The following is a 21,751-nucleotide window of genomic DNA, read 5'->3' as shown; positions in this document are numbered from 1 at the left end:
CTTGGTCCTTGTATCTTACCTGGCTTTCAGTACAAGGGGAGGTACCTGCTCCATTTGCTGTCAAGCCAACTATGTGTTAGGTGACTCATGGTCTTGACCCTTTATAAGGAACCTGTTGTTCCTTTGGCTGCTGCCAAAGCTCTTGTGAATCTACAGCAGAAATCAACTAGAAATTCCCAGGAGATCACACATTAGCCTGAAATTATGTTAACATCTTCCTCTTAATTATCTAATTAACTTTATAATAGGTGTCAAGTATCAGCATGTGCTAATATGCACAATAGTATTGCTTGGTATGATATTTTAATATGCATATAGCTTATACTGATCAAGGAAGGTAATCTGTATTTTTTCTGTTTACTCTCTGTTTAGAACCTTCAATCTTCTCTATTACAAATTTTCAGATAATGCATGAAAAATTATTATGCATTATATTCATTGTTCTATAGTGTGGAATTCCAAAATCTAATCTTATATCTAATTGTATTTTGTTACCTGTTATCTAACACTCTACCTTTCATTTACCCACCCCTCCCCTCCATGATTCCCACTTTCTTGTAACCAGTATCCTACAGCCAACATGGTATCTTTTGATGTCTATGAGAAGAAACTAAAATATTTGTCTTTCTGTGTCTCTTATTTCACTCAATGGAAATTGTAGTTCATCCATTTCAGAGCCAATGATGGGATATGACTCTTTGTGACCTTATAATATCACATTATTCATGTAGACCATATTTTCTTCACTCCTTCATCTATAGATAGACACCTTAGCTAATTCCATGTTTTATATGTTTGTTAGAAATAGTCCTGCCAAAAATATAAGAATTCAAGACTCTGTACTATAGTGATGTCATTTACTTTGAATATGCAGCATTGTGTGGTTATGTTTTATGATAGATCTATGTTTACTCTTTGGGACATCCTCCACAGCACTTTAAATATGATTATATTAATATATACACCACTTCCCAGTGTAAAGGACTCTTTCTGCACACATCCATCAATGTTGACTGGTAGGAAGATGGGTCTGATTTGTATTTCCCTGATGGCTATTAATACCAAACATCACTTTTTCTTCTTTTAGATTCATGTTCTACTTACTCCTATGCAGAGTCTAGCATGCTCAAATACTTGTGTGGTTCCCTTCTTCCTCTTTTCCCATTCAGTCAAATACAATATAACATTTCCTTGAAGAAGATATATCAACTGATATACAATCTTACAACTATGCTTTTTATATTTGATTTTACTTAGGTTATTCCATATTTTAAAAGCAAATAAATTATAACTGAGGTGAAGCTAGACATTTAAACACAGAATATATGTTGTGGTTGGAGAAAAGGAGGTCACACCATCCTGTATCACAAAATCACTGGAAGGTGTCACTGGGACAGCAAAATAAAACTAATCCTTTCCTTTTATACTGATTCAAATGTTCATAGCTGTACCAAACTTCTGTTTACTTTTGTTCACAGCTTTCTGGGATGCTATTTATGTATTCTCTAGAATTTAAATTTTGTTTCCCTTGTCTGCTCACAGCTTTCTTCAGTATCTCACTAACAAATGTGAGCATCTACTCATAAAAATAATCAAATATTTGATATATCTTAGTACCATAAAATGTATCTTCTTTGAAAGAACATTTGGATTCACTGGCTCTAGGCCACAGACTGAATTCTGAGTTTTGATGGTACTGCTGCTCTGGGACCACATTTAATATAGATTCTAAGATGATTCATGAGTTTTACTAATTCTTGGCATTACCCAAAATCCTTAAGTACAGTTAACTTATATGTGATAATAAGTAATTAAAATTTGTATACTTACAAATCATGACTCCATGTTTTATTTTGCTTTTTTGTTGTTGTTTTTAAGAGAGTATGTGAATATGGAAGTGAGAGAGACTCTGGGGGAGAAGGGATGGAAAGAGAGATGAATGTGACCAAAGTATGACGTATAAAGCTCTCAAGGAATAAGTAAGCATATTTAAAGCATGATAATTTTATAAATAGCTAGCCTTACTAATAAATTAGGGATTTCCTGATACCAATAAAAAGATCCTACCTCCAAAATGTATATGAGCAATGGAGGCACAGAACTAGTAGGAATAGTCAACCAATGACTTGTCTAATTTGAGGTCAATGCCACAAAAGGGAGTCCATGCCTGACACTGGATAACCAAGAACAAGAGTCCAGACAGCCCAGAAATCCAGGATAGAGGGAAAAATTAATAAAAACAATTCCTAATGATAATCTGCTATACTCATAGATCACTGTCTAACTTATTCATCAACAGAGAGATTTCTTCCTGTAGTTGATGGAAGCAGATGCAAAGACCCACAGCCAAACTTAAGGCACAGAGTCAGCCCACACCAGAGATTTCCATCAGTCCCATTTCTAGGATCTTGGAGAACCCTGAGGAAGAAGAGGAATGAGAATTGTATGTAGAGGCCAGAGAGATGGAGAACACCAGAAAAAAATATGGCCTACAGGATCAACTAAGCAGGGCTCATCGGGGCTCACAGAGACTGAAATGTTAATTACAGAACCTAGACAGCTCTGTGCTAGGTTCTCTACAAACACGTTGTGGTTGTTTAGCTTGAGCATTTCTAACAGAGGTTTTGGGGGTATCTCTGACTTTTCTGCCTGCCCTTGGGACATTTTTCCTCCTACTGGGTTGCCTTCCTCAACCTTGATATGAAGGTTTGTGCCTTTTCTTACTGTAACATGTTATACTGTGTTTGGTTTATATCCCTGAGAGGACCATTCTTTTCTGAAGGGAAACAGAGAAGAGTAAATCTGTGGGAGAGGGAGACAGAGAAAGGGAGACTGGGAAAGTGGAAGGAGGAGAAACTGTGCTTGGGATATATTTTATAAGAAAAGAACAATAAAATAAAAGTGTATGCATATATTTTTATTTATAATTTTTACATTAATTTTACAATTTTATATTATAAATTATAAATACATTTTATACTCATTATATATATGTGTGTATATATATTACATATATATGTAATATGTATTACATATATATGTATGTGTGTATATATATGTAATATATATACACAATATACACACACAAGCACACATATTCAGCAAGATGCTAGTAAAGCTCAGGAGAAAGGGACCTTGCACAGGTTTGGATGTCCATGTTGAGTAAGGAGGGCTTTGCAGCCTTAGAAAGGCTTGGGAATGACTGGCAGAGTCTCTCCTGAAATTCTTTTTCTTGTCTGGATCATCAGCCCCTCATCCGAGAGAGACCTTGGAATCACAGCTAACACAGTGTATACCGAAACACTGAGATATTACTGCCATGCACAGTACACACACACACACACACACACACACACACACACACACACATTTATGTTCACAAACACCCCATATCACACTATCAACTAGGACTATCCATTCACAAAATACATGTATTCTAAAACTATTAAGTCAAAAATGATGTTATCACACTAGTTGTGTATCACAAAAGTAAATACTCACTTGTATACTTGCACATAAGATTTCTATATATTTAAATTGAGTTGCTTATGTACATATTTATTAATAAACCTCACATAAACATATCAAAATACATTAAATACCAACGAACTTTCAAATTGTACACATAACTGTAAGTATACAACCTCAGGATAATTAAATAATGCATTATACAACTGCTCACACTCGTGCAGTTAGATCAGCCCTTTTGCACAGGCATTCAAATCTTCAGCCTTTGTATTCACTTGCATAGAGGAAAAAGGAAGGTTAAGAGTTAACTGAAGTCTCTAGCTTCAGAATTCAGTCTCAGAGGAAGCCAATATGAGACTGACACAATGACCCTTAAGAGGAAGAAAGAGCAAGGTAGATTCCTTCAAATAGACACTAATTTAAGGTCTCTGCCAAAAGCTGAATCCCAGAGGTCAGGCTCAGCTTAATAAAAAAGAAGTCTTCAGGGTAAGAGAGTTTCTACTCCACAGGTACATCTGCCACTTCCCGAGCAGCAGGACTCACAGAGCCTCCATGAAGCTAGAAGGCAAAGCTATGAACTGCGCATCCCTAAAATCTTGAGCTCCAGAGGTCTGTGGACAAGAACAACACGCTGTGATGGAAAAACAAGAATAATGATTCCCACTGTGCCCTCCAATGAGACCTAGAAAGGTAGGAATACTATTCCAGCACAGCCTTCCAGAAAGAGGTTACATATGGGCCTAATATTCTCAGTTATTAAAACTTTATACTGTAAATTAGATGCTTTAAAGTGAGAGAACAAAGTTCAGTTTTCCTGAAGCTATTTGGTAACAAGATCTTGTACAATTTTTTTCTATTACCTAGTAACTAACTCCAGCAGCATTTTTAACTGCTGAGCACAAGTATTTCCCTGCACAGGTAGAGTAAAGGATATCTAACAGAAGCAGCGGGTACCTTGGATTCAAACTCATTCTCAATGATAAAAGCTAATCTAACCTTTACTCAACTTGAGGCCATAGCCTTTGTAATTAAATTTCTCCAACCAAATTCTACACATTTTATATTAGATCTTACATGGAGAATTTTTTTTTTTATAAAAACTGAGTCCTAATCCCTAAGTGTGATCATCATAGTTGTAATGCCCCCAAAGTATATGACTCGATTTCATCAGTACACATAGTACACATATGAAGGGAAAAATTCTAGCACATTTGAAAAATAAAAGAACATATTTAATAACTTAGATAAAGAAACAGTATCATTAATGGGGAATTATATTGTTCCTTTTTATATAAGCCTTAAAAATGCATACTTTGATCCTCAAATTAATATTAACTTAGTAAACCGTGTTTTCATATTGAAAGTCTCACACTGACTTTAATCAGCTGGATATTGGTCAATTTCCTGTTTACTATCCATGGCATGCCTTTGATTTTTGTCTGTGGTTCTTAAGTCTATGCGAGGAAAACAGGTAAAGAAATTCACAATAGTGAAGGCACTGGATTCTGTAATATACAGAGGATACAGCATGGGAAAGAAATAGAGATACTTAACAATGACCCACACTTCCACTCTACACTCGAATCCTAATTTGACTTTGTTTTTCCTTAATATCCATGGGGAAAAAGTCTGATTCTGAGCTAGCAAAATAAAGCAGTAAGCATGTCCTTTCTGTGATGGTCTATTGCTAGGGTGATGTGTAAGCAAAAGAGAAGAGACAGATAAAATTAATTTTCTGAGAAATTGTTTATTGGTAACTGAAAGTGGATGAGGAGGGAGTTACCAGACTGCAGAAAGGTACAAACAAATGAGTGACTCCTGAATTAAACCTCAAGACAGAGTCAGATGTTAAGAAGAAATGACATCTCCAAGAAGCCTATAACACAAGCTAGAGCTTAGTCCATGGACTCAATCTAGTGAAGTAGCATGGGCCATGGCAGAAATGTACATGTCTCCAATTCAGTAAACTATTGTATAAATCCCTCTCCTACCACCCTTTGTTAACCTGAGGCGACAGTCTCTACTTGACTTAACCAGGATGGGAATCCCAATAACTCACTATTAATGAAAGCAACAGCAAGTGTTTCTGGAAGCCCTGATTATATGAGGCATTTCCCTTGCACAGATTTCCTATGTGGTACTTAGTAAATTATTTAATGATTCTGACATTTTTCCCCATGGTAAAATTAAGATGAAGGGGTTTGAATAAGTTAGAAATAATTCATTTTATGATTTGAAATGCACATTGACAATAAGCAACAATGATTTCACAGTTGATTAGAGATGCCCTTGCACAGTGGAGAGTGGTACTTATAGCCAATACCTCTTTCACTGTCTTCAACAAAACAAGGAAGCTCTCATCCCAGGAAGGTTCTCTGAATGGCTAAAAGACTTGGTGGCTAGATCCCAATGAGCTAATTGTGAAACAGAATCCAGAAACTGGTAAGGACTAAGCCTGGATCAAACAGAACTTTTAAGATGTGAGAAGTTGAGACCTGAAAAAAGAAAATAAAGTACAAACCCTGAGCTCAATGATGATGATGTGTGTGTGTGAATTCTCACCACATATTAAAGCAAGATTTGATTTAAGCAAACCTGTAGCTATAAAGTATGCAAGGTAGTAAAATTTCGAACTTATAGCATGCATTATAAATTCTGAACCCCATTTCTGTCAAACCACAATAAATCTAGGGAAAATTAGAAGAATACTAAGCACATCTGTGATTCTGGGGTGAAAACTCAATAGGCAATAAACTGGAAAATTGAAATATCTGTTAGTTCCTACAGATGATTTGATAACAGAGATGGGTTCATCTAGGGGGATGCATATAGAGAAGGTAGTGTGTTTGGTTAGAGGTGTATACTCAGTTAATTCTGATCTACTCAAAAAACTTCTTTAGGCTATACTTGGGGTTAATGTTAAATGATTATCTCTAAATAGATAAAGTCCTTTAAGCAGTATTGCCTTTCATCAGAGGGATGAGGACATATGGACAAGACTGAATGATCCCTTGTTTGTTATAAATAATAAAAAAATGGGTCTGACTGTAGCATTACTGGTCAAGATATATTTCCATTATTGTAATTTACTATCCTGAAAGATACTGGTTGTGAGAGCATAATTACATTTGCAGGTCATATGTTCAAAATCTCTTAGGATCAACATGTGAATAAAAGTTGTGACATACATGATTTTATGTTGCAAAGTGGCTTGTAGTAAAACAGTTAACTCTTAATATAAAGGTCCAATGAAATAAGTAAAATTATTTGTAATCAATAACATTCATTCCATTGTCACCATCTAGGAAAATAGATACCTACGCTCCTGAGAACATAGTAAGCATTCTCTCATGGTGGCTTCAAGTAACAGCTCTTCCCATCCCCTGTTCTTTATCTTGCTTGGAATCCCAGGATTGGAGAACTATCAATTTTGGATTGCCTTTCCATTCTGTGTTATGTATATTGTGGCACTGACTGGAAATATCACCATTCTACACATAATCCGAATTGACCACAGCCTGCATGAGCCCATGTACCTCTTTCTGGCCATGCTGGCTATCACTGACCTGGTCCTATCCTCCTCCACACAACCTAAAATGCTGGCAATACTCTGGCTTCATGATCATGAGATTGAATATCATGTCTGCCTCATCCAGGTGTTCTTCATACATGCCTTTTCTTCTGTGGAGTCCGGGGTGCTCATGGCCATGGCCTTGGACCGCTATGTGGCTATCTGCTTCCCACTCCGACATTCCAGCATCCTGACCACATCCGTAGTCATCAAACTGGGGGCAGCTGTGATGGTGAGAGGGCTGCTGTGGGTGAGCCCCTTCTGCTTCATGATCTCCAAGATGCCCTTCTGCCCCAACAAGGTCATTCCCCAGTCCTACTGTGAGCACATGGCTGTGCTCAAGTTGGTATGTGCTGATACCAGAACCAATCGTGGATATGGACTCTTTGTGGCTTTCTCTGTGGTTGGCTTTGACATAATTGTCATCAGTGTATCTTATGTGATGATTCTTAGAGCTGTGCTGAGGTTGCCTTCAGGTGAAGCTCGCCTCAAAGCTTTTGGTACATGTGCTTCCCATGTCTGTGTTATCTTGGCTTTCTATATCCCAGCCCTTTTCACATTCCTCACCCACCGCTTTGGCCACCATGTGCCCCGAGTTGTGCATATCATGTTTGCTAATTTCTATCTGCTGGTTCCTCCCATGCTCAACCCTATTGTCTATGGAGTTAGAACCAAACAGATCAGGGACAGGGTAATCCAAGGATTCAGGAGAAAAAACCCTTGAAGCAGGAATCACACTAGCTCCAGGTCGCTGACCAAAGAACATATTCAACAACTTTGGCAAATCAACACCTATTTAAAAGGTATCTCACAGCCCTCCAGAAGAAGTGGAATAGCTTTCAAGTTATCCGGAATGAGAGATTTGGGACCTTTTATGGATAATACACATTTACTTAACTTGTTCCTATCATCATAAGAAAACCAAAGAAGCTTTTTCCTATATATAATCACTGAATTATTTAAAAGAATGCTATTGTCCATAAATTATTAACTTGAAAACATTATTCTTAAATCTTAATAGATATATAATTTAACATTTATTTTGAACAGAGATTAAAATATGTCTTAAACAAGTAACAATTTGTACATTTTCCCCATCTTGGAATCTCTTTATAGAAGTAGACTTTTCAAAATTAAAATATGTCTAAAAACTTATGGAAATTCATTATTTATTTCAATAAATAGGACAAAGGTAAAAACAAGCCTTAAAATAGGAAACAGATAAAACAAGCAGCAGGTGACTGCTGTGTGCCACTTTACTGTTCCTTAACTATTCTCACTTAACTAAACCATCACAATTACACAAAGGTGGGGAACTAGTCAATATATAACAATAACAACAACAATAACACAAAAACTACCTGTAAGTCTTGAAGGTTTTTCAGAAACCAAGAATATATGTATAGGAAAAGCTTTGTCCAATGCAATGGAATGTTATTGATGGCCATGAGGGGTATGCACCGTAGTAGGTTTTTAAGTTTGTTCTTTTAAAATTACCATGTTTTATTTTGTTTTATTGCAATGTTTCATTTTACAGACTAACACAACACTTCAACACAATTTTTTTTAATAATTATTCTTAATTGATAGAACAGAATGTTAGTGTGAGAGAAAAGTAATTAAAATATCAACAAAAACTTACAAAAAAAGGTTGGTGCTAAAGACTACGAAAAAGGATGTAATGGTTCTTGAGAACAAGTCATGAGATACTAGATTAAGATGTACAGCAGTTTACAAACTTTCAGACAACATTATTACCAAATCTCAACTTCTTTAGACTACTAACAATGAATGTTAAGTGAACTGATTCAGCCTCTCATAGCTAATAGCTATTGAATCTGTGAGAAAAAAAAATGCATTTCCGAATGAAGGCCAGATTCATTATAAAATGAAGAATAATAATTATTTTATAAAGAAAATGCATTCTAAGGTTTAAGTTCAAGGGGAAAGTGTTTGAAATTCTGACCACACAATTAAATGTTAATTTCCTTCAGAACTATCACCTTGAAGAATTTTAAAGTATGCTTTCTGTTGGGTCACTGCACTAACATAGTTCAACTCTCTTTACTACCAAAGCTAAGGGAAATAATTTCTCAGAACACCATTGGAGGTTGGTAGCATGCTTTTTAGTAAACTGTTTTGTCAAATGGATAATGGGCAGGAGGTAGATAGAGCTATATATGCAAGGCAAGGGCTATGAACAAGGAGGCACTGTTTAGATCTGGTAAAAAAAATTCAGGAAACTATATAGGGAAGACTATTGAACTGAAAATTATGTCTTTGAACTAGGAGACTATTTGCATCAGATTATGATAGCAAACATTACTGAGGGTAGAATGTCTAAGGACTATAAATTGTAGTTCTCAACTTCCTCATGACCAAAAATTGTAGATGGAATTTAGAGACACTCAGAAATGGGAGCCATTTGTCTCACCTCCTCTCCCAGCAATAATGTCCTGAGAGCTTAATATTCAAGTCTTTCAGATAAAGCTGAATCCTATGATGTCTCTACTTCAAGACAACTAATGAGAATCTATGGAGATTCAGAATTGATTTACGTCATGAATTCTAACCACTCATAAAGACTGAAGACCAAGCATAGAGAAGTTCAAATCAACATTTAAGATCTATGGCTCATTTAATCATTTATGATCCCTTGGTTATATTATGTCTTAGCCTTAGATGTTATTTTTATTTTGGCTTCTATTGCTTTTAAACATTTGCCATAGCACAGACTTTTAATCATACCCGCATTTCATAATATGTTCAAATTATTATAGTGCTTATTTTATTTGTCTCCACTGCTCATCATTGAAGATGGTTCTGTTAGTATGTTCAGCATTAACGTAGAGATAGTAGAACTCTCTCCAGAAACAGAGTGAAAGCCACTCTCTGGGAATTGAGCTCCCTGTCTCACCCATTGCTTCCCACCTCTAGTGATTAAGTGTGACACTCTCGCCATCTTTCTGTTACCTAAGGCTCTGTATCATGTTTCAGTAAAATAGTATCTGGATCGAAGGGAAATATTTATGTATATAATGTGTCATCCTATAATTTCAGAGAATACTTTGTTGTTGACATTGTTGAGATGGCATACATATTGCAAACAAAAGCCAAGAAAATGGATGAACCCTAGATGAAGAATTGTTATTAGTGAACTGAGCCCTCATAAAACAAATACATCTAGATTCTAATTCCTAACACTCATAAATGTGATCTTTCTCAGAGAAGTGTCATCGCATATTAACTTAAGTTACAGAAAAGAAATACTGAATCAATCTACAGTGACCCACTCCTCCAATGTAACAAGAGACCTTGTATAGATGGAGAATTTAACACAGATATACACACAGTATTAATACTATTCAGACAAGGAGAGCAAGTTGATACATCTAAAATCAGAGATTTCCTTCAAGGCATCAAAGCCAGAAGCAAAGCAAGGAACAAATTCTATTTTCAAGGCCAGAAAAGAAATAAATTATCTTGACACTGTGATCTTGGACTTCACATTCCAGAATTGTGGCACAATGAAAAATCTATTATTCAAGCTGCTCTGTATACTTTGTTGTAGAAGTGTTGTCATAATAATATAATAATAAATGTTTTATTTATCATGATAAGTCTGCATCTATAAATTACTATATTCCATCTAGCTTGATAGGATTTTAAACAGGGTTATAATTAATTATTTATACAAACAAATTCTTCAAAATATTTGTCAAGTATTTCACTAAGTTGACCTTGGATTCACATAAAAACAATCAATTTATTACAAAAATTGATTAAGAAATGAACAGTAGTTCCAAGTATGCAATTAACTATTAATAGAAGAATCAATGTGAATCAATGACAACTTTTCTGAGGAAAAAATAAAATCTGTATGAAAACAACAAATGGATTCTCAACTTCTAACTTAATGTTAAACATATCTAAATGTGAGATGAACATATAATTTAAAATATTAAAGTAAAGGTAAAACTGTAAAGTTTGAAAACCACACATATTCAAAGGTAGTACTTTGCCTTTCCCCTGGCAACCCTCTCACTCTCCCTTTCCATATGTGTGTGCATTTGTATGTATGCAAATGTACCTCTCTGTCAAGTGTATGCACGTGTGTGGGCATGTGTGTGGATGCCACAGAAGAATGATGACTATCATTATTTGAGACACTGTTCTCCATTCTGACAGGGTTGTTCAGTGACCTGAAATCTTTATATAGCCAAGGCTGGCTATCCTAGGAACCACTTGTCTCGAAAACCCTGGGTTTTGAAGTACAAAAGCATGCTGCCATGCCTAGCTTTTGTTTCTTTTCATATTCGTTAATTTTATGTGTATGAGTATTTTGCCTTAGTGTATGTCTGGGCACCACATGCTTAGAAGAGGACATAGGTTCCCCAGGACTAGAGTGCTAAATTAAGCCAGTTAAAGTTCCAGCATGAACAAGGGAAGAAACTCATAAGGTCCCACGCCCTGAGAAGCTAGTGGCAATTGATGCCTGCTAGGGGAGAAAAATTATTTTTCTTAAGGGATGCAGGCCTGAAAGATGCCCCAGTAAATGTTTCTATAGTCACTCAATAGTAGTAGCACTAAATTGACTCAGCAGGCTCAAGAGAAAAAAATAAGAACACATAAAGTTGAGAAGGAACATAGTAAGGAAAGTAGGAGAGGAATTGGAGGGGAGAAAATGAGTGTATTTTATATATATATATAAAAACTATGTATTGTGAAATTCTCAAACAAGAAAAATATTTTAAATTAACAATATCAAAAACAACAAAAAGACCATGCATGGATTCCCATGAGAGTGGGAATAATGACTCAGATGTCTCATGGTGATCTGAGCAGATCTGTGACCCTACATGCTTTGAGTTTACTTCCTTATTTCGAGAGTATCAATAGCAAATAGTTTTATATTATGTCCCAATCACTGTGGCAGCACCCAGAGCTCTATGGTTAATTTCAACTGATAATGTGATTACATTAAAATTTACAATACTCCTGAGTGATATAACTTTGAGTGTGTCTGTGACATTGTTTCCATAATTGAGGGGGAAGTCCAGCCCTAAATCTGGGCACTCAAATCTTATGAATTGGGATTCTGGAGTCAATAAAGGGAAAGGAGCTTGTTCTGTGACAGCCTTTATCTATTTTTGATTCCTAGCTGTGGATAAGATGCAACCAAATTGTCTCATGCTTTTACCACAGTGCCTTCTCTATTTGATGGATACTATCACCAGAAATATAAGTCAAAATAGATCTTCACAGAAGCAGGAGAAGGGGGATGAGACAAGGGGTTCCTGGGTGGGGAGAAATGTGGTAAGGGGATAACATCTGAAATGTAAATAAAATATCCAATAGAAAAAAATAGATCTTCAAGTTGAACTCTTCAGGTACTTGGTCAAGCAACAGTAAAAGTAACCAATACACATCCAGTCATCAGCTGGATAAGAACAGTGGCACTGGAAAACTCATAATGTACAAGCACCATATGCCTGTTGAGTTCTTCCTAGCTTACACTGAGTGCATGAGACCTTCAGTGTTACTGCTTATTACTCATTCATGTATAATCCAGATGTGTGAAGGAAATTAGGAAGCTGTGAGGTCAACTTTGACCAAGGAGAAATAAGGTCTGACAGGTAATTCACGCTCTCCTTTAATTTCCTGGATAGACCATCATCAAGGATATTTGATAAACATACAGACACAGTTATACAAGATTAGTCAATATCCATTCATAATAATGCCTGGCTCATTTTGATTTGCTCACTCTGTTTCACCTTTCTTTTGTCTTCTATGATAATGGTGTGGACACATTAGCTTTTTTTTTTTTTTTTATTTTATTTTACCATCTGGTAAAGTGCTAATTCTTGTCAGTTGATGGTACTGAAGGAAGACAGGAAGAAGGAGAATTTTACTAACTGGTTTCTTTATAATGTTAAAAGTGTTAAAAGATAAAACTTTGTTCCATTTTATGGTCCTTCATAAAGGAGAGTGATTCCCAGCTGTTCACAACTCTCTTCCACACTGGCACACCAAGGTTGTTCTCCACTTGTCCTCTGTGACAATCAGAAGACCCACACATAACAAACAGAACGCTGTCTGAGGTAGCCTTTCCTATATGTACTCTGCCCTGAGAATGTGCATGTGCCTGAAAGGTTCCACATGAATAATCTGAAAAGCTGCACATACAATCTCATGCTGAGAAAATCACCTGTCACTGACTCTCACTGAGATACAGATGAACATGAATACAGAAAGCCTCTACAACTATCGGGCATAGCAGTTACACTCTTCTCCTTCAGCATCATCTTCATATGAAAGGGCTTTCTGGTGATGGGGAGGGCAGATTTTTTTTCAAGTGTCAAAAATAATACACTTCCATAACTTTTTATGTATAGAAGAAAGAAACGAGAGCTGCTTGGTGGCTCCATCACATTGTTCTTTTTCCTTGTATCCATTCTACTAGAGTACATATAATTCTGTAAGCTCTTCTTAGTCAATTTCCTCACTACCTTGCTTCCATGCTAATGATGATTTATATTAAATTATACATTTTCTAAGTATTGTCTGGTCTCTGTCTTCATTCTGGACCCTGACATGGCGTCTAACATTCCATCCTGTCCTTGATTTGACATTAGTCTTCTCCCACTCAAACCCTACCATCACACTATCATTACCATAAGTAATTTGTAATAAAGACGTTATCATCCATGCTCAGAAACCTGGATATAATCTTTGAAATGAAATGACAGACTAAATTAGGAAGACTCTTCCTTGTTACTGACCTGACAGATTTCAATTAAAAGACAAGAAGCATGTTATATGTCAACTGTGGCTCTTGTGTGTTTTCTTCCAATTTTACCTGCAAATACTAACTCTACAAAGTATAGAATACATGAAATTTTTATCAGAAAACTTTAAATAAAAGAAATTGTTAATTGGGCTTTTCAATTTAAAATCCAATTAAAGGGCTTTATTTAATAAAAAATTAATTATACATGTAGATCATACCATGCAAAACCTCAGATGATTTAATGAAAAAGGAGACATATCTACTTGATAAATGGCTAAATGCTCTCTTTAGGAAAATTTGATAAATTAGGAATACTTAAAAGGAGTAAAATAATGAAAAAGTTACTTGTTTCACTCATGAAATAGTTATTAAACTGTTGAGTTTTGATTATACAAGTCTCAATTTTTTTTTAAATCTTCCAATGTCTTGTGGCAGCAAGTAGCATCCTTTTTATTTTCCATCAGAACTATTTGTTCCTGTTTAGGAACATGCAAAAATCAAACCTGAACATTGTATCTTATATATGATATCATTCCTACAGGAGAAATGCCCAAGTGTTGCCATTACACCCAAGGCAATCACCATTTAGGTCTCATCAAACTTTATTAACATCTCAGGAGAAAATAAACTATCTACTGAAAGTATCAAAAAAAAAAAAAAAAACATGCCTGTTTGCATTGACTGGAACCAAATGAGTCTCTGTCACCGAAATGGCTAATTGCAGTTCTTGACACATTTACACAGAATACATTCACTGACCATGAGTCCTGATCTCTGTGATATAAATTGCAATGTGAATGCCAGTGTAAGATAAAAATTATCTAATATTTTACATGTTCAAATATACATGTTCATATATAAATGCAGTTAAATCTTGGACAGATTAACATCTGGACCCTTTGATGACAATTGCACATAGATGTAATTTCTCATGATAATAAGCACCTAAATAAATCATCTTTTGCTATAAAATTGTTGAAATAAGGTGATTAATAGAGTTCTATTTGTTTGATATTTATTAATGATGAGGAGCCTAGTGACTTTTCAGATCTACTGTGGTTATTCATTAGCCGTTTAAGCATACAACTTGGATTAATACAATTATCAACTGCGAAAACTCAATTTTATCTTTATCTGTATTTTCTTTAGCAGATAATAAAAGACAAGACAGATTGACTGATACAAGTCTTGAAGTCAAATTGCTGGTATGTATTTTAGTAGTTAACCAATAATCTAACAATTTAGGAAGTAGTCAGAGAATGAAAAGGTTTTGGGTAAAACACTTACAACTGATTAAAATATTTTTCTGTTTCATTAAAAATAGAACAGCTGACTCATCTATGATTTCTCATATTAAATTCAAACTTTTTAAATTGAATAGAGTCTGAATAATTACTTTCTGCAGATTAATAACACCAGCTAGAACTATGAATAATTAATTATTCATTTAAGCAGCTCATATTGTATTGAAAATGAAGTAATAATTTAAATGTCATTATGACATATGAACTTACTGACAGAGAAACTTAAAAAGCAAGTATCATACAACCTAGAAGTTCCATAACTTGACATCTTAAAAGTTTGTTTGATGTTTTAAAATTACGCCATTCTATAAAATCATTTATTTATTAATGTATATTTCTACAGAAATCATTATTAAAGTTGGTTCTGCTTCTGATTTAAAACCTTGATAATAGCCTTTCGAATCTGCTTTGTCTTTACACTGTAGATTATAGGGTTGAGCACAGGAGGGATGAGCAGGAAGACGTTGGCCATAATGGTATGGACAAAGGCGGGTGCTGAATGGCCATAGCGGTGTACAAGAGACAAGCTGATGAGAGGAATGTAGAAGATGGCAACAGCACTGATGTGGGATATGCATGTATTGAAGGCTTTCTGCCGCTCATCAGAGGAAGCAATGCTGAGGACAGATCGGATGATCAGTACATAGGACAGCAAGATGCAAGGGCAGTCAAACCCTGTAGTAGAGAATAGTGCAAACAGACCAAGAATGCTATTGATTCTGTTGTCTGTACATGAGAGCTGGATGAGATCTACATGGTAGCAGTATGAATGTGAAAGAACCAGAGACCTGCAGAAGGACAACCTCTTGACAAAGAGCACAACTGGCAACATGACAGCAACATTTCTGATCAGCACAATTATGCCAATTTGGGCAATCCTGGCATTGGTAAGAATAGTGGTATATCTCAGTGGATCACAGATGGCCACAAAACGATCAAAGGCCATGGCCAGAAGAACTCCAGACTCCATGAAAGTAAATCCATGGAGAAAGAACATCTGGGCGATGCATGCATTTAAGTTGATCTCTCGGGCTTCAAACCAGAGGACACCAAGGGTAGTGGAAAGTGTGCAGAGAGACAAGCTCAGGTCTGTGACTGAAAGCATAGAGAGGAAATAGTACATAGGCTCATGGAGGCTCTGCTCACGAAGGATCACCAGCAGGATCATGCTGTTCCCAGAGAGAGCAATTACATAAAGGAGACAAAAGGGAATGGAGATCCAGACCTGAGCTGCTCTCAAGCCTGGGATACCAGTGAGAAGGAAGGTCGGAAGCTGGGAACTGGTATTATTGAGGATGAGCATAGTGAAGTCTGGGAAAAGAAGGGCAATTAAATAATTGAATATAACAATGTATATATAGCTTATTTAATAAACATCTGTCTAGCACTTAATCAATACTGATAATTCTTAATTTTTAAAAATATTTGTTGATATACTAGAAATGTAGGCTTCTCTTCTAGCTTCTTAGTGTTCCACATATTTTTGAGAAAACAAATTTACCAGATAGTTCCAAAACAAGTTTTTAAAATATTTCAAGCCAGTCTTCTCTTGATTTGTGACAAAAAGTGACAAGAAAAAATATTCTTATCTATAATATAACTTCCCAGTAAATACCAAAATGATATAGTGGAAAATCCAATTTCCAGTAGTTTTTAAAATAAGCTCTTGAGTCTAGAACATGACACTGAGCAAACTAACTCTCTTTTTTAAAGTGTGACCATTAGACAGGCTTGGTAAATATTCAGAAGAATGTCAGAGTGTCTCTGGGACATACAAATCTGCCTATGTGACTGCAGAATAGTTCAAAAATTGATGTCAAGTCCATTTTTTTACAGTTCTCTGTGTTCTTCATATGTTATATGTTATATGTGTATAATTTTATCCATGCCTCAATTCTAGGGTTTAGATAGTAGCACATGAAGTGTGCATATGGAGCAATTATATCTCAATATTTTAATCATTAAAGTAATTGTCCTATTACCTTGAAAACTCACTGTTTGACTCTTGAGAGAAAACATCAATTTGAAAAAAGAATGAAAGAAAGAAAGAAAGAAAGAAAGAAAGAAAGAAAGAAAGAAAGGAAGGAAGGGAGAGAGAAGAATAAAGGAAGGAAGGAAGGAAGGAAGGAAGAAAGGAAGGAAGGAAGAAAGAAAATAAAGCAAGAATGTAAAGAGAGAAGAAAAAAGAACAAGAGAAATGGGGAAGGAAGGGAGGGAAGGGATGAAGAGAGAAAGAAAAAGAAGAAAGAAATCCTTGTCCTTATTTTTAACCCAATAAATTAAAGTCTGTCTTATAACAAATAATGGCGTGGGATGTTACTGAAATCCAGATAAGAGTTATACTCAGAACATACACAGTGTGATAAATGCTGTTGTTCACTTATCTGTATCCATCCAATTATCATAACTGTTCAAGGAAGTAAAATCTCTCCTCCTTTCTTTCTCTTATACATATACAGGTGGGACTAAGTACTTATCCTAAAAGTATACAGTTAGGCAACAGAATATCTGAACTTTATATATCTGATCCTAATGCCTACCACTCTATAGAAGTCAGAAATGCATGGGAGGAGTCTGTCTGCCATCCAGGATTCAGTTTCTGAAGAACATCTTTCAAATCTGTACTTTTCCAGAGATACACTATAATCAATATGGTTCCTTAGGTGTAGAAGGCTATGTGTCAAATATCATTCTAGGTTAGTTGTGTACATGTGCCACTCTTTAGTTTTTCTGGGAAGTGACCTTAGTATTAATGCTCCCTTGTGTGCCAAGATATCCAGGCTACACTTTCTACAGCAGATCATAAATCCAGTGGCTCATTTTAGTGACCATCGAATACTTAGTGTATGTTGCTGATGATTATTCCAAGAAAATTTCCATCCCCATCCTCTTGGGAAACTAGTCTCTATTAGGTATCTCCAGATAGTAGAATCCTTTCTTCCTGTAAACATATTCTGCAGCTTTACCTTTCTAATATCAATCCTCTGCCTACTGTCAAGTCATTTCTGAAAAGGGCCCTGCCTACCTTCATGACTTCTGTTTCTTCTACAGAATGACAATTTTCAAGTAAATATTGGAATTCCAATTCTGGTTGCCTGAATCTAAACATGAAAATAAAAGTTATTTGAGTAAAATGTGTGTGGCTTCTTGTAGGTAGAAGAAATACTAATATGTGATGGACTCCATCAGTCTGTCATACTCCATAACTTCCCTCTGTTACTTTCATCACCACATAAATATAATACACACAATATAATCATATATTATTGTTTTCACAGAAATTTTACTGTTGTATCTTATTCATTTAACTGACACTATTTCCAATCAATTATCAAAATGACTTTATTCAAACTTTAATATTTCTTTCTAGATCTATCTCAGCCTTCCCTAAATACAATGTCTTCTATTCATACAATCTAACATGAAATATTAAACTGTCTTACAAATAATTACAATTTATTGTTTTCTCAGGATAATGCTCACATATTAGTATAAGATAGAATGCCTCCAAATCAACAACAACTACTATTATTAATTAGTATTTTATACTTACCAGAAAAAGTAAGTGATTTAGGAAAATGGTAGCTTAAAGTGAATAAGAGTAAGAAAATTACATATCAGCATTTAAGTGCAAATTATAGCCTAAGCACTATACATTTATTAGAAAAGAAATATTAATTATTCAAATTGTCAGGAACTTATTAAATAAAAATTATTACATAGAAAATAGGAAAATATCACATACAAATCAAAATAAACAATAAGTAAAAAGTTAAAATAAATTTATCAGCAATAAAGTCAATATAAGTGAACTTTAAAAGAACTCATCCAAAAAACTAAAGTAAAAGGCAATAAAAACAATATATATAGTCAAATAATATACATATTACATATGAGGTAGCAATATTGATAAGTATTATTATCAAACTGTTACAAAAATAAAATAACAGATAATAATGAAAGAAAATATGAAACCAGATCTCAGTCTCAGTCAGCATCAAAAAATTCAATCTGTGGGGAAGATAGCCCACTGATTTGTGATAAAGTGAATTATATCTAATTGAGGGTAAAGGAATTAGACTCATAAAGCCATAGCATCAAATACATGTATCTATCTTTTCTCAAGACTAGAGCTGATGTCAAGCCAAATGTGCTGGAGAGCTTATTTCCTGACAACGAGAGGAGAGGTACACAATGACCCTAATTTCAAAGCTAAATGAAAAGTGAGGAAAAAATAAAATCCATGATGAGTGTCACTTTTAGAACTTCATTGAATCAAAATAATTCTATCTACTCTCCCTGGCTTTGATGTTGTCTCCTGGAAAGAAACATGTCTACCATCTTTCTGTTGAGGCACCCATGATCTCCTGTCTTTCTGCTCTAAGCAATCCCTCTCTAACGCGCACCCCCGAGCCCTTTACCATCCGTGGGAGATAAAACACGAGACGCAGAGATCGGGTAGTTACTGCAGACGAGGCTTTAATCTGTAATCCACACGTGGAAAACGCGGAAGGGCTGAGCTGTGGAAGGGGCCTGGCTTAAATACAATCTAGAGTGACGTATTCACTTCTGATTGGCTGTTCGCTCACCACCCAACATTCAGTGACTTTTGGCGGGCTCTCTGCCTTTGCATCTGCGCAGATAATTGTTTACTTCTGGGAAAACACAAGGCTAGCACCAACTTGGGGTAGCAGATTATATTGCGGCTTCCTGCATCCCTCCCCACTTTCCTTTTCATGTTTAGATTCAGAAAACATCTTTCTTTTGCTTTATCCCACCCCCTAGTTAGACCTCAGCAGTCTATTCCATGAACTTTGTCATAAGAGTCATATTATCTTACCTGGTCCTAGTGTTTTACCAACGAAAGGACTAGTGCATTTTCACTTTCTGCCAGGTCAAATTCATGTGTGTGATGGTAGCTCTGGTAGTTCATGGACCTGACTTTCTAATAAGTATCCAGGCATGTACTTAAAACCTGCTGCCAAAAGGCCCATGGGACACAAGTAGGTATAATGAGGAAAATTAGCTAGGTGCCTGCTCACACTGTATTAAGCATGTCAAAATTCCTATTTACCTCTGTCATTCATTTTATTATCTCCATATTTGGTTTAAATATAGATGGTCTTTAATTTTCCATGATCTTTAGATTATAGTTTTTTATAGAGTTTAGAGAATAAACCATCATGAACTTCCCTCTTTCCCTTTTTCTCTTAACTCAAATGAACTACCAAACCAAAATGATTTTTTCAACAATACATATAAACTAATACACATACTAATAACTCTATCTTATGTTTCTGTTTAAGTTATTCAAGTGTGAAAAGCAATTAACTTCTGACTGGAATACAATTAAACTTCAGTTGACACTAAAGTTCAGCAAGTTGTGTCCAGCTGGAACCCCAGCCACTTGGGAGACAAAGTCAGGAGAACTGGGAGTCTGAATCCATCCTTGGTTGCATACTCAATCCAAGGACTGCCTGGGTTAGAAAAGACCATTTAAAAAAACAAAAACAATTTTTAAAATATAAATAATAACTAAAACAGAATTAGTCATGTGAAAAAAAAGCTGACCCAAGCCATCCAGAAGTGAGAAGAAAGCTAAAATTCATGCAGTGACTCAGTTGCTCATTTGATATGTAAATTTTATTTAAAATTTATTTTGGACCATGTTCTGAAATTAACTTTTTTCTTAGAAATTCAAATTGTAGATACAAAAAAGGTATGAGCTTCCTTCAGTACCTCACTAACGATCTATGACTATTTGCTAATAAAGAAAATTAAATTTTTGAAAATCACAATTCTCATATCAGTATCTTCTTAATATAAAAACCATGATTCAAGACTGGAACTGGAGCCAAGGGCCTGAATTTCTGACCTCTCTTCAGCTTTGAGGTCCTACTGTGTGCAGGATTCTAACACCCTGAAGATTACAGGCCATGTCAATTTCAGGACTGTGGTTACACTGGGAGGTTTCTGAGTTCCTGTCACTCAAACTTGCTTATCATGGACTCAAGATATTGGATACTTAGTTATTCATTGCAGCACCTGCCCCAGATTTTAATTTGGTTCAGAGAAAAAATAATTGACTAGAAAAGATAAACTCACTTCATTGTTGCTTGAACAAACCCTCTATTACTTTTTCTGTTACATTTATATTTATTTTGAAAATATAAAGATCTATGGATCAAATTATCTTATTTGAGCATTTTCTAGGTTTAGGTTAATGTAGTGGACATGACTACTGGCTCTCTTGCTAACTACAGCTTGAGTCCTCTTACCCACTAAATTAGATGAAGCCATACATATTTTCATACAAATTATTTAAAATGTTACAGAATACTATTTCTAGGTCCATTCTACTCTTGGTACAATGTGTCTGTTCTCTTGAGAAAATTTTAAAAAGACAATCTGCGATTGACAGATTGTTTATGTACATTGACAGTTCTCCATTGACTTCTTATTGTGATTTGTTTTCATTTTTCTAAAGAAGAATGGTGTTGTGCACATTTTCATATCTGAATTAGCCATTCACATACCTCTCTTTGTGAAAATTCTACCTAAGCAAGTTACTTATGCCTCCAATAAGTTGTCTTTTTCCCATGAATGGGTCATGGG

At 35.3% G+C, this 21,751-nt stretch overlaps 2 protein-coding genes across 3 annotated transcripts; one reads left to right on the top strand and one right to left on the bottom strand.

The window, feature by feature from the left end:
• Positions 1 to 3,920: 3,920 nt before the first annotated feature.
• Positions 3,921 to 8,427, top strand: LOC117722607 (olfactory receptor 52R1-like). The gene is made up of 2 exons (XM_034521855.2): positions 3,921 to 4,158; positions 6,774 to 8,427. Exon 2 carries the CDS (start codon positions 6,819 to 6,821, stop codon positions 7,761 to 7,763), a length of 945 nt encoding a protein of 314 aa, XP_034377746.1. The 5' UTR covers positions 3,921 to 4,158; positions 6,774 to 6,818; the 3' UTR covers positions 7,764 to 8,427.
• Positions 8,428 to 12,691: 4,264 nt separating this feature from the next.
• LOC117693449 (olfactory receptor 51F2) lies at positions 12,692 to 20,070 on the bottom strand. 2 transcript variants are annotated; one of them, XM_076939488.1, is made up of 4 exons: positions 19,977 to 20,070; positions 18,690 to 18,721; positions 18,162 to 18,237; positions 12,692 to 16,447 (listed from the first exon to the last, which is right to left on the bottom strand). In XM_076939488.1, exon 4 carries the CDS (start codon positions 16,437 to 16,439, stop codon positions 15,489 to 15,491), a length of 951 nt encoding a protein of 316 aa, XP_076795603.1. In that variant the 5' UTR covers positions 16,440 to 16,447; positions 18,162 to 18,237; positions 18,690 to 18,721; positions 19,977 to 20,070; the 3' UTR covers positions 12,692 to 15,488. The 2 variants fall into 2 exon arrangements, with proteins under 2 accessions (XP_076795603.1, XP_076795598.1); XM_076939483.1 differs by lacking the exon at positions 18,162 to 18,237.
• Positions 20,071 to 21,751: the final 1,681 nt, after the last annotated feature.

Source organism: Arvicanthis niloticus, chromosome 1 (assembly GCF_011762505.2).
Source record: "Arvicanthis niloticus isolate mArvNil1 chromosome 1, mArvNil1.pat.X, whole genome shotgun sequence".
Taxonomy (NCBI): Eukaryota; Metazoa; Chordata; class Mammalia; order Rodentia; family Muridae; genus Arvicanthis; species Arvicanthis niloticus.
Note: the sequence above shows the minus strand (reverse complement) of the source record. Positions and strands in the feature narration are given on the sequence as shown.

What these genes read in the sequence shown, in the direction of transcription:
- LOC117722607 (XM_034521855.2), top strand. Translation starts at nt 6,819, where the DNA reads ATGGTGGCTTCAAGTAACAGCTCTTCCCATCCCCTGTTCTTTATCTTG.
- LOC117693449 (XM_076939488.1), bottom strand. Translation starts at nt 16,439, where the DNA reads ATGCTCATCCTCAATAATACCAGTTCCCAGCTTCCGACCTTCCTTCTC.